Raw genomic sequence first — 12850 nt, 5'->3', positions numbered from 1 at the left:
ATTACGCTAGCGACGCAATAGTAGGATAAGTGCCTTACCGTACGGGTATGTACTTTTCAGCCTTGCCATTTGGTACGACGCTGTCTAAACATCGACACCATACCAGTGGGCAGCAATCCGAAATCGACAACATTAAGACTGCCAAACGTGTCGATCATCTCTGGGCCATACATCTGCGCGATCCATTTCCAATAAGCATCCATGCGCTGCCAATTACCAAGGATGCCTCGTAGATTGTTCTGGCTCGATAGCTGAGTTATAGCCTGCCCCACCGACGTGCCGAGAGCAACAGGTTCCTCCTGCGGTCGCTCCAGCAATTTCTTGTACGCCTTCACTAAGCTTGCCTTTCCCAAGCTTCCAAAGACCTCACGGTGTTTGATAAACTCTTCGAAAGAGAAGAATTCATCAGTGTCTTTACGTTGCGAGACCGAATCGTCTGCATTACGACGCATAGTATCCGGGTCAGCCTTGTCAAACCTGCGTTTGGCAGTGGCGTAGTCGTCGCGCTCGTTTTCCTCGTACTCATCGAGCAAGTCGTAAGGATTCTCTCTAACCGACTCTCGGATCTGCAAAAGGTGTACGAACGGTGACTTGAGATCCAGGCCGCCTAACTCGACTGGGAAGAAGAGGAAGCCATCAGGGATATTCTTTACGGAGAATCGCTCTTCGATCATCTGCTTGATTTGCTGAACAATGCTGCCATTAGGAAAGATCTGCTCCTGAATGTGGCGGTGAGTAGCAAGCATCTTATCGACATGTTCGCGGCCGAAACAATTGGCAGCTTTTCCGAAGTTCGAGCTGAAGAATGTAGCTGCGTAAGAGTTCTATTGTCAAGGTCAGCAACTTGCAAAACTGGTTGTTCGAGTCGTATGGCGTACCCAGGCTTGAATGTAGTCGATAACACTCTTCGATTTGGCTTGCAGTTGCGTGCGCAGTTCCTCTACATGTCCGTCGACCATGCGTTGGTCGATTTCGAACCGGCCGCTTTTAGGATCAAGCTGTAAGAAGCCCCAGCGAATCTCACCTTTGGGAAGACGTTCATCAATCGCCGTTTCCTTGCTATGGGAGATCCGCACACTACCAGTCTTCTTCTCATGTAGCTAGTTCTTTTGTTAGCCAATACGACAGAACCTTCATCAGTCTAAAACTCACCCTAACTCCCATGACCTCGGTGAACTTCAGAATGCTGGCCCACGCGCTCACGCATGTCTCGTAATTCTTATTCCAAAACCATACATCATCGCCGAGACGATACAGATCTGGACCGCCAGTCGCCTGGTTGACAGCAAAGTCCAGGCAAAATAGTACTGTTTCGCCCAGCACATCACTCAATGTATGAGAGCTCGGCATGCCTCGCCGACGCAAACGTGGCTCAGATGATGGATCGTCAGCAAACTTCAATGGAGCCTGCAGATATTTCTCAAAGAAATCCCTCCATTTCTTTGATACACCGAGAAATTCGAGGACTGCTGATATTGTTTGATGCGGTAGAAGTGAATTCCAGGAATCAAATGTCGTACGGAGACAAGTAAACTCGCCGTGTAGCCGGGTATTGAAAATGATTTCGGTAGCGACGATATGAAGCAGACTCTGCTTTGATTCCATGGGCTTCTTGGACTGATGACGGTAAATTTCATCTTCGTCCTGAAAGGAATCCTCAGAAAATATGTCGTCTTCATCCTCCTCATCAGATTCATCTACTTCAGCTTCAGCAACCAGAACCCTCCTAGCGAAATGCGACTTAGCCGCGGCTTTCACAGAGCGACCTTGAGCAAGGTCCGACTGCATGGGGGCGCCCAGTAGTAGATTGGAAGCGTAGTCTTTGTACTCTGCTTCTTCCTCGCCTTCTTCCACCTCGATCTTTTGTGAGTTAAAGTCCAGTAGTTGCTGTGCAAAGTATCTGTTCTCATGCGTGCCTTTTCGCTTCTGTTCTAGACTCTTTGAAGCATTTGTACCTTTCTTACCGAGGAAGTACATGCGCTGTAAGCGCTCGTCCCTACCGACCTCAGTAGAAGAATTCTTCCAAGCCTCGTGCTTATGCAAGTCTCTAAATGCAGACTTGAAGAACACAGACCTAGTCAACATTTGTTAGTTGTGTTAAAGTGGTTGAGAGCGAGTGAAGATACCATTGTATGCCGATGTAATGAAGGAAAATCGCTTGCAGAAGGCCAGGATCGAAATGGATCGAAAATTCGCCGTTGATCTTCCTCCTCTGTTCCACTAGGACGTGCGGGCCCCAATTCCAATTCTCGAGAGCTGTCATGCGCACGTTGAGAATGTCGCAGAGTTCTGTCAATATTATATCTGGTACAATCGTCAGTTGAGACCCCTCGACAGTACCGACTATACTGACTGTTGCCGAGAAAATCTCTCAAAGCCTCCCGCTTTTCATTAGAAAGCAGATCAGAATTTTGTAATCCTTGGATGGTCCAACGAAGTGAAAACAGGTCAAATGGATTCGACCTAGTTAGATTCTTCTCGAATTCTTGGACCTTCTTACGCAACTCATCGATTGCTGAGATGCTCTCTTTCTTGTCCTTGACAAAGAGGTCTTCGAGATATAGCTGTAGTGCATTTTCATCTACTTCAGCCTCCTGGAACACATCCCTCTCCCATTCTGCACAAGTAGCAAGCTTCTTCGCACCAGGCACCTCTTCAAAGCTCTCCGCCATCTCAATGTCGCCATCATTGTTTGTAGATTTTTCAGAGGAGAGCCATTCTGTGACAAGCTTCCCGTAGAGATTGGCATATTGGAACTTGGTGGACTGAATTGAAAGGTACTCGAGCAGTTTCTTTTCCCAATCCAAGACTACCTTACTTGACACAGAAGGGTCAAAGCGAGCTTGCTCAATAAAACGGTGCAGGTTCCGGAGGTCAGTTTCGAGGCCAGTGTTCCTTGTTCCGCTGATAATCACGTGGACAGCCCCCGCATCTTTGGAGTCCTTCACGATCTGAACGCCAAGGCATTCCTTCAAGCCGTCAAGTAAGATGCCAACTCGCTTCAACGCGTCTTTTTCTGATTTCACAGAGTCGAGCAGTCTGGCATATTTGTCCTCAAAGCTGATGCGTTGCTTTGCGAGCTCCTCTAACTTGGTGCTGGTGATTGTTTGGAGGGTCTCGCCGAAGACACTACCAGAAAAATTTGCCATTTTCGGAGAATATAAAACAAATTAGTGGACAGGAGGCGTGACGGGTCAGATGCGAGTAGATGGTCAGGATGCTACACAGTGGAGGCAGTGCGTTGCGTTGAGTTACAGCCGTGGGAAACTAAGGAAGAGATGACACGGGAAAGAATTGTGTCGAAAAAAAAACTTTTTTTTCAACGTGGGGATCCGATGGGGACAGTACTTTTTATATTGTATTCGTCGAGTCGCATTAGTAGTGTAGGCAGCAGGCGCTTGGCAGAATTACCCTACCGGGAAATAGGGTTTGACACACGACACAAGTACTACCATTTTACAACAACTGCTCGGTATTGTAAGTTGCTAGTAACAGTGCACCTTATTATGTTACTGCATGTCAATGTGACAGTACAAGGTACAGCTTAGACAATTATTTGAGTGTTGCGTCAAAAATGGGTGCTAGACATTGTTCGAATTGGAGCATCTCGATCCATAGTAACTGTCTAAATAATCACTGGATTTTCTGTTGATTTTGGCGATACCCATAGTAAATTAAAGAAGGCCTGCAAATCCCATGAAAGCATGTGTGTTGCTTATTGTATTTCCCTATGAACATTATCATCCAGTTGCGCCGCTCCTCTACAACAAAATACCGTGCACTATTTGGCTATTCCATTCCCCAAGGCTAAAATTTACTATATCACTGATGGAATTAGCGCGAGGCAGCTGCACGAAGTTTTGCTGCACAACCAGCTCTCGTCGAGCTATCATGCTATCCGAGAGACAACACTAGAAGCCAAATTACCGAATCTCCCTGTCCATCTAGATACTTCACAACACAAAGTCCCCTCATTAATACTGTCCCTCAACAGCGACGTCAACTCCTCTTCAAGAACCACTACTCCCTCACTCCCACCCATATACCGCACGTAATCCTCGCACAATCATACCTCTCCCACGAAACCCATCATCTCATCTCTACACCTCCTCATAACCCCCACAAACCCTCCTATCCTCCCGCACAACCTCTGCCGCACCACCACCCCCTCCTAGCTCCATCGTACCTAGCACCCTCGGCCCGACTCCCAGTCCCTCCCAACCTACCATTCCATCCACCACGCTAGCCATTTCTCCACGAACTCAGAATGCCCATCACCAACACATTCATCTCGCTACTCCCCAACCCCCCTCACCAGCCTCAGCCCAGGTAACTCTAATATCGCTTCCCTGCACCCACACCTCACACCCTCTTCCTTCTTTCGCTTAAACCCCCCCCACGTTAACCGCGGACGGGATCCAAAAGCAAATTCTCCTCCGCTCTCCAGCCACCAACGCCTTACCGTTGCTAAATTACTGCGACGGGAAGCGAGCCGCCCGTTTTCCTTTTTTTTTTTAAAAAAAAACCCCCCCCTGTCCCGTTTATGTATGTAGCGTTAGGGTGAGGGCGCTAGTATGGATGTGACAAGTGGGATAGACGACGGATGGGTATATCTTGCATTGATACTTTGTGTGGGTGTATGCGTTCCAGGTGCATCTTTTCTATGCATATAAGCATGTGTGTAGGTGGCAGATGGTGTGACGAATAATTTTTAGGATACCTGGATATCAGGGTGTTGGATATGGGGAGGGGAAGGGGGCGGTGATGTGTCTTGTCTCTTTCCTATTTCTCGTTGCGGGCCCGACGTGGCGGGCTGGGTAACGGGGGGCCGGATGGGTCGGTAGTACCGGGGTATTTTTTTTTCTGTTGTTGTTGGTGGCTTGCCTGCAAGGTACAGAATTCTTTGGTGCTTGTAAGAATAGTAGTTACGACTTCGGGGTGGATTCTTGATTTGGCAGGTGGTTAAGTCTATCGTCATTTCTATCGTGTATGTGTGAACTTTTCTTGTTGCTTTTCCTTTGTTTCATCCTCCTAAACACCCTATGTTATTTTAAACGAGAATCAAAGTCTTATCAGTATGCCCTACAGCTTCAGTGAGCTTGTTCGCTGCTCGACGGTGCTGGTGACGTGGATGCCGCGGTAATCCTTGGACGGTAGGATAAACTCTTCACTTCCGATGCTACCCTGTCCACGCACCATGTTTACCATCTGCCCATCTTCGAGCGCGACCCATTCCTCGTCTCTGCCGGTCAAATGGCTCTTGACAGTGGGTCGCTTTGCATAACTTGCTCCAGGTGTCTGGTGTGGGGTTGCGCTACTGCCACTGCTACCGAGCTTGAGAACGCGCTGTAGGAGAGGACGAAGGGTGGCGACACATCCTACAAGCATTCCGACACCGTTTTCGGCATAGCCCCAGAGGATGACATCAGCTACACCGTCTGTCGGGAGTATTAGCGTGTGCGGGGAGCAAGGGGAAAAGAGAGGGAAAGTGGAACTCACGGAGGTAGTCGGTCGAACTCGTAAGGTTCACAGTGTAAATGAGGCGAATGCATGCAGACAAACTGGCTCTGTGTGGAGCATTGGTTCAGCGATCATGTTCATGAAATAAGCGAGGCAGGGGGAACAAAAACTTACAAGGCTCCTAGACCGAGAATAACGCCGACAGAAAGCTTAGCATTGCGGTTGAGCTGCACGTTCCATAGTAACGGTATAGGCAGCAGGGCACAAAACCAATCCGTCGCAATGTTGATTGCCGTGGTCGCATAGTATATATCGGCAAGTGTCTGTGCAGGATTACATTTGCCTCCAGGTGTCGATTGATCCCAAGCGTATGACACGGGAGCGCACTGGAAAATGATGTACAGCAGGGCGATGAGATTCATGACGACGAACATGGCAGAAACGGCATACAGGCTGTAAATGTATTTTCTCCTCCGTGAAGCGACTCGAATCAGCATAAAAGAAATGCTCAGCTTGATTGGAATGATCGCCGCGCAGTAAAAGACTTCAAAGAAGAAGAAAAACTGGAGATTGTTAGTGTGAATTGTCACTTCCATGAACAAGTACATACCTGCATTCCCTTGATCTTGTCGCTTGGACTGAGTTTATTGTCGTGAATGCCGACGCCACTGAATGCACCGCCGATACACGATATCGTCAGGCCCGTGAAGGGAATCTGGCAAGTGTCCTGTCAGCATGACGCCTACCGCCAAAGTCAAAAGAGAGTGACTCACAGTCGCTAGAGTCATAGACCAATCATCAAGACCCCAAGCTTGATTGTGAAGTCTGGTGTAGACTCTCAATCCGAATGTGATGTACGCGATGGTAGCCAGTGCGATGACTGAGGCAGCGAGGTTGGGTGCCTTGTCCTCGAAGTAAGTCATGTTGGATCCTTTGCCCCGAATCCGAATTCCTATGGAACGAAGTAAGAGTGGCAATAAAGGTGAAAGAGGCAGTCCGCGGAGGTTATAAACGACTAGGTGGTGTTCTCAGAGGCCCTCAATCTGCCAGTGATGCAAGCGCAAAGTAATGTTCAAAACCTGCCATCCAGGGTCAAGACAAAGTAAGGTGGAGAATATAAAACAGATCTGCCCAGAGATAGAGGAAGAGAGATTGGACGCATGTCGGGGTGCTGTCGAAGATCCCCCATGCCAAATTACGACTCGCTTCAGATCATGGAACAATTCGACATTGGTCTTGCGCCAGAAGCCAAGTAAAAGACCCATGGGGGTCCAATTTTTTGTCGAATCGTGAGAAGGCTTCTAGGATACGGCCTGTAAGGTACGGCGAACAATTACTGGAATAGAACCATGTTCCGCCCCGTCGAGAACGTCGTTATGATGGTTGGTGAGGGTGGCCTAAAGTGGTGGCCGGTGTGGGAAGAGCGGCTGACCCATACATGTGGAACATGCTCGCGTCCGGACTCAAGAAAACGCAGGTACCGCGAAAGTCACACATTGAAGAATGAAGGTTTAGCGGATGTGATGCCATACTTCCAGTCGGGTTCCTCTCTTTTTCCAGACAGAATGCTAGCTCATTGTTATTGTGTGCTGTTTAGAATTCATCGCTTGGCTATCTAGTTGCATGTCTTGCAGATGACGGATTGAAAACCCTTCGGTTGGTATATTCGGTCTGCTCCCGCTCAAATTTCTCCAGATTTTTCGTGTCTGCAGGTCATAACAGTATCTGGGTCGGATCCAAGGTCGCCACGTCGGGAGATGATCCCGAGTATTAGTGGTTGTCACTAGTAAGCCTTGCATAAGCCACATACTCGCTTCTGACGTGCCCCATAAAAGGTCCGAAACGAAGATCTTCCATCCCCTGACCTGCCCATTCGGAACGGGACGCCCTATGGTGACTGGCTTGGATAAATGTATTCGTGTAAATACCCATGGAAAAAAGATAAGGCGACCATGAACTTGTAACAACAATATGCGAAGTGATCATTCCCTCCTTCCAAAAGGACTGCAGGCTTCAAGATGCGCCACACAGACACGGCTACTTGACACGGCACAGAAGGAGGGCCTGAAAGGGAAGTGGGTGTCTCACAGACTGTGGAGCAGTGACAGTTCCGCGTTCCACAGGCGAAGCCGGTTCCATTCCGCAATCATGTGTGACTGTCGAAGATCCCAAAGCACAAACACCTTTGTATACATGACGCTGAATGGTTGGTTTCATAGTGTGGACCCTGGGTAGCCTTATTTGATATGGGGCTGGAGGAATCGCGCGCTTATCGACTCGAATATCTAAAGAGGGTCAAAATCAAGGCAACTGGAGTCATGCAAACAGGCCAAAGCGGCTCCTTGTAAACCGCTGTCCAAAGTGCCAAGTCGCTTTTTGTAACTTACCAGAGCCACGGTACCATGGCACTCTTAGACCATGACTCGATGGCCAAGTCTTCGGTGTCTACAGAAAATGACTGAAGCGGTCAACCGCCACAGTGATACAGCTGCCATTGCACCTGCAGCGTGGAAACCCCTAGAACAATGGCCAAGCACGTAACACTTATGTTGTTAAGTTTGAAGTCGGTTCCATATGTCTTCCATTGATGGAAATGGAATTGGGGAAGATGGGTTGTGGAAGTCATTGGTAGGGATCGAAAGGGGCAGGTCTCCAGAGAAGATGTACCTGAACTGTCCGTTCGCTCTTACGATGGCGTATGAAGGAGAGTTCAAGACATGAAGTCGTAAAAGATCTACAGGGACAATTCGGAAGTGGGTGATCTTTGCAGGCTGTGGAACCTTGCAGGAGTGGGTGCAAGATGGAAGGATTGGTGATTTTGCGGGTCCGGGGTGATTATTGGTCTTTTTATGCGGATACAGGCATGCGTTTGCTTTTGTTGGAGGGAATGTAGGCACAAGGACCAATGCGCTCTTTTTGACTTTTCAATCTTTCGAGGTGGACTTTGCGAGCTTCTCCACAATTCGCGGAAGATGAAATGCCGGCTGAGCAGATCAGCGGGCTCGTGATTGCTTGGCCTTTTGTGAGACGCGCCACTGGGCTGTCTCTATTTGGCCTGTTGCTTTTGCGGATATAAAGCTTGAATTGTGGTTAGATGAGTTTCTCATTGAGTTGGGAGGGTTGTATAGAAAAGTACGAATGGTGGTCGAAAGCGGTGGTGGGCCAAGCTCGAGTCGCAAAGTTATGACTATAGGCCGGGCTGGCCACGTGACGAACATCAGTTAGGGAGAAGGAACGTCGGCACTTTTTAATTTATTTTTTTTGGTTTCGGTTGACGGTATCACTAGGTTTTGTGGCATTTTGACGTTCAACGACATCAAAACTTTGATTGGACGTCTAGTATTTTGAGCGCGTGACTTGGTTGCGTGCTATACAAAGACATCTGCTATAGCTGCAGCAGAAGAGTTGATGCAAATCGGGTAAGAAGGGATGACGCCCCTGACGTTAGTTTCAGAGGGTTGTGCAAGATGAGATGGGCAGTTTGGCGGCGAAGACAAGACTCGTACAAGCAGAGCATCAGGCGTTGTACACACCGAGCGTCGGTGCCCAATTGGGCAAAAACGAGGCCATGTGCCGTCGAGCAGATACGAGGGGCAAAGGCGATGCGAACAATGTGAGGGGGTGCGAAGATGGGTGGTAGTACGAGGTGGCATGACTAGAGAGTAGAGGCATGATGTTGATGTCGCCGGCAGATGCTTGCCCGAGCCGCATGTGACGTTGAGCCAGTGAGGGAGGGAGAGAGAGACGGAGGGAGGGAGGGAGTGTTTGTCTTCACACCCCGCCCCCCAACCGTCGCGTCGTCATACCATCCATATCGCCCTGTCTGATTTATGCCGCCCCAACGCTGACAAAGGCACACGACACAACCACCACCCGGGGGCTAGCAAGAGCAGGAGAAAGATAAGGACAAGACGAAGACGACGACGACGACGACGAATAGAAGCATAAGACGGCACGACAGCCACAGCCTGCGCCCGCTGCGACGCCACTGACTGCACCCAAGAGCAGAGAGAGCAGAGAGGGGGGAGCAAAGTGGGGCTCCGCTAAGCCGCCTTATGCGTGAGCTAAATCGCTGTCTGCCCGACGACATCACCACAGCAGCACCATACCGCCGCCATTGACCCCAGGTCTCTCCACCCGACTCTTCTCTTGGACGCGCGCCCCATCGCTCGCTCCAAGACGCGTTGCAGCGGCTCCCTCACCCCCAGAGACTGCCAGCCTGCCCGTCTGCCTGCGTGCACCCCCCCGTGTCGGTCTGTATCAGTGCCGGCGCACCCCTCCTCCCCCCAGCCAGCCCAGCGACGGCCAGGCACCTGAGCACGCCGTTGCCTCCATCGGCGAAGAAATTCCCCCCACCCGCCTTCTTCGCCGAACCCTCCTCTACACCGCGCCCTCGCCATGGCCAACGTCGAGGAGACCGTTGCCAATGTGCAGCGCAAAATCGACCGTGAAAAGGCCCTGATCAACGCCGCCAATACCATGCGCCAGTCGACCAACAACCCGGCCGTCCTCTCGCGCCTCGACGGCCAGATCAAGGACGGCCGCCGCAACATCGACTACTTCGAGTCCAAGCTGCGCGACCTCGACTTGCAGCGCACCACGTCGGGCGTCGACAACATGAGTCTGCAGCCAGGCCGCTCCCCCACCAATCCCCTGACCCCTCCGCCAAAGGACAACTGGGACGGCTACGCGCAGCAAGACCAGGGCGGCTATGGCGGGCCTCAGAGCCAGTACAGCCAGCTCAGCGGCGGCGAAGCTCTGCAGCCTCCTCGCGCGCCTTTTGCCGCACCGCCGCCTGGCACAGCTAACAAACGCCCCAACTACAGCAAGCTGGGTATATGCCTTTGCCGCGCCCTCCCCCGCTATGTGCGATGCTAACAAGTCCAGACCTTATCAAATACGACACTCCGCATCTCGGTCCCCGCATCCAGCTCATGCTGACCCAACTTGAATTCAAGCTTAGTGTAGAAAAACAGTACAAGGATGGCATTGAGAAGATGGTTCGCCTATACCAGATGGAAGGCGACCGCAAGAGCAAGCAAGATGCCGAAGCCAAGCGTATCGAGAGTAACCAGAAGATCCAGTTGCTCAAGCACTCGCTGAAGCGGTACGAGGATCTGCATGTTGACATTGACGGCGACGGCGACGATAGTAAGCCTCCACCACGGAAGAAGCAGCAATGCGTCCAAAGACTGACCATCGCACAGACGATAGTCTCGATATTCCTAGCCAAAGAAAACCGCTGAGCGGCCAGCTGTCTCTGCGCATACATGCCGTTGCCGATGTTGATCACGCAGCTACTGGGCGCTTTAGTCGGGGCCCAGAAACTTTTGTCAACATCAAGGTCGAGGACACCATCAAAGGCCGTACCAAGCCTACAAGGACCGACCGCTGGACCGACGAAGTCCACGACTTCAGCATCGACAAGGCAAACGAGATTGAAATCACAGTCTACGACAAGACCGGCGACCATCTTCTGCCCATTGGCATGCTGTGGGTGCGCATATCCGACATTGCCGAGGAGATGCGTAGGAAGAAGATTGAGACGGAGCTCGCAAACTCTGGCTGGGTCGCTGCTGACAAGATGGGAGGTCACGCCGGAATCCAGCCCGATATGCAGTTTCAGCCACCCCCAGGACAAGCCCCCGCCGGCGGTCCTGGTGGAGGCCCTGCTCCTGCTGGTGTGAGACCGCCTGGTGCCCCACAGCCGCAAACTGGACCTGTCATGATTGATGACTGGTTCTCACTAGAACCGGTTGGCCGCATCCATCTCACCATGTCATTTGCCAAGAACATAGGCAACAAGCAGCCCTTTGATCTTGGTCTTGGTCGTAAGGGTGCTGTCCGTCAACGCAAAGAGGACGTGGTCGAGCAGTATGGACACAAGTTTGTGCAGCAGCAGTTCTACAACGTCATGCGTTGCGCTCTCTGTGCTGAATTTCTCAAGTATGCCGCAGGCATGCAATGCTCCGACTGCAACTATACCTGTCACAAGAAATGCTATCCCAAAGTCGTCACAAAGTGCATCACCCAGTCCAACGCCGAGACCGATCCAGACGAGGCAAAGCTCAACCACCGAATTCCACATCGTTTCGAGAACTTTTCCAATATGGGTGCCAATTGGTGCTGTCACTGCGGTTACGTTCTTCCGCTTGGCCGGAAGCAGACTAAGAAGTGTAATGGTGAGTATCCCGACATGGCCGCCAGCTCTACCCTCATACTAACTTCACCACAGAATGTGGCCTCACTTGTCACGCTCACTGCGTTCACTTTGTACCAGACTTTTGCGGAATGTCCATGGAAGTCGCCAACCAGATTCTAATGGAGATTAAGAGAACCAGAAGAGGTCAATCTTCATCAGGCCCTGGTATGAGCCAACGCACTTTAAGGCCGCAATCGGCAGCGAAGCCATTGCCACCGACGCAGCCTCAATCTCCCGGACAGCCAGGCCAGGAATCACCAACCCAATCCGACAGGTACTCGTACGGCAAGGAACAAATGAGTCCTCCAGCCGGCCCGCCACGACAGCCATCTTATCCTTCATCGGCAACCTCAGTTGATGCTGCGCGCGCCTCCTACTCAACAACGGGAACGGGATCCACTGGAGCTCCTACATCGCCAACTTCGGGATCGAGACCTCCTTCGGGCCCACGCACACAGTCTTCAGTAGCTGCGGCCGCAGCAGCAATGAACAAGGCCACACAACCTGGATATGGCCGCAGCAACACAGATTACTCCCCGCAAAGTGGACGATCATCTGGCAGTGGATATCCAACGGAACAACGCATGTCACAGCAGCAAGCACCCCAACCAGCAGCCTACGACCCATCAGTCTACGCCAACATTCCAAGCTACCCACCAAGTCACCAACAGCCCGCGCCCGTGCCGTCCTACCCAACGAAATCCTCCTATCCTCTGCCCCAACCCCCGCCACCACAATCGCCGCCACAACAATCGCCGCCACAACATCCGCAGCAACCAACGCCTGCGCAGCAAAAGATGCCGGAGCCGCAGGCGCTCACCCAGCAGCCTCCATCGGCAGTGGGAGAAGCACCAGGAAAGAAGGTTACGCCCGCAGCCAACACACAGGGTACTGGCAAGAGGATAGGATTGGACCACTTCAATTTCCTTGCTGTATTGGGTAAAGGTAACTTTGGAAAGGTCATGTTGGCGGAAACCAAGACGACCAAGCAGCTGTACGCCATCAAGGTTCTGAAGAAGGAGTTCATTATCGAGAACGATGAAGTGGAGAGCACGCGCTCGGAGAAGAGAGTGTTTTTGATTGCCAACAAGGAGAGGCATCCCTTTTTGCTGAACCTTCACGCCTGTTTCCAAACCGAGACACGAGTTTACTTCGTCATGGAGTACATCAGTGGTGGTGATCTTATGC

At 51.2% G+C, this 12850-nt stretch overlaps 4 protein-coding genes across 4 annotated transcripts; 2 read left to right on the top strand and 2 right to left on the bottom strand.

Moving 5' to 3' along the window:
• Nucleotides 1-56: 56 nt before the first annotated feature.
• COCMIDRAFT_90146 (uncharacterized protein) lies at nt 57-3149 on the bottom strand (the record flags this gene model as incomplete). Its single annotated transcript, XM_007687833.1, has 5 exons — nt 57-824; nt 879-1100; nt 1153-2074; nt 2127-2304; nt 2354-3149. 5 exons carry the CDS (start codon nt 3147-3149, stop codon nt 57-59), a joined length of 2886 nt encoding a protein of 961 aa, XP_007686023.1.
• Nucleotides 3150-5082: 1933 nt separating this feature from the next.
• COCMIDRAFT_90040 (uncharacterized protein) lies at nt 5083-6383 on the bottom strand (the record flags this gene model as incomplete). The annotated part of the gene is made up of 5 exons (XM_007687832.1): nt 5083-5438; nt 5500-5567; nt 5635-6023; nt 6071-6175; nt 6234-6383. The coding sequence occupies 5 exons, from the start codon at nt 6381-6383 to the stop codon at nt 5083-5085; spliced, it is 1068 nt and encodes a 355-aa protein (XP_007686022.1).
• Nucleotides 6384-7505: 1122 nt separating this feature from the next.
• On the top strand, nt 7506-9100 carry COCMIDRAFT_90142 (uncharacterized protein; the record flags this gene model as incomplete). The annotated part of the gene is made up of 4 exons (XM_007687831.1): nt 7506-7561; nt 8248-8249; nt 8453-8601; nt 8915-9100. Coding segments are annotated over 4 exons (393 nt in total), but the record flags the coding sequence as incomplete, so codon positions are not given.
• Nucleotides 9101-9939: 839 nt separating this feature from the next.
• Nucleotides 9940-10338, top strand: COCMIDRAFT_89941 (uncharacterized protein; the record flags this gene model as incomplete). The annotated part of the gene is made up of 1 exon (XM_007687830.1): nt 9940-10338. The coding sequence occupies one exon, from the start codon at nt 9940-9942 to the stop codon at nt 10336-10338; it is 399 nt and encodes a 132-aa protein (XP_007686020.1).
• Nucleotides 10339-12850: the final 2512 nt, after the last annotated feature.

Source organism: Bipolaris oryzae (assembly GCF_000523455.1).
Source record: "Bipolaris oryzae ATCC 44560 unplaced genomic scaffold scaffold_34, whole genome shotgun sequence".
NCBI lineage: Eukaryota > Fungi > Ascomycota > Dothideomycetes > Pleosporales > Pleosporaceae > Bipolaris > Bipolaris oryzae.
This window is presented reverse-complemented; position numbering and strand designations above follow the sequence as displayed.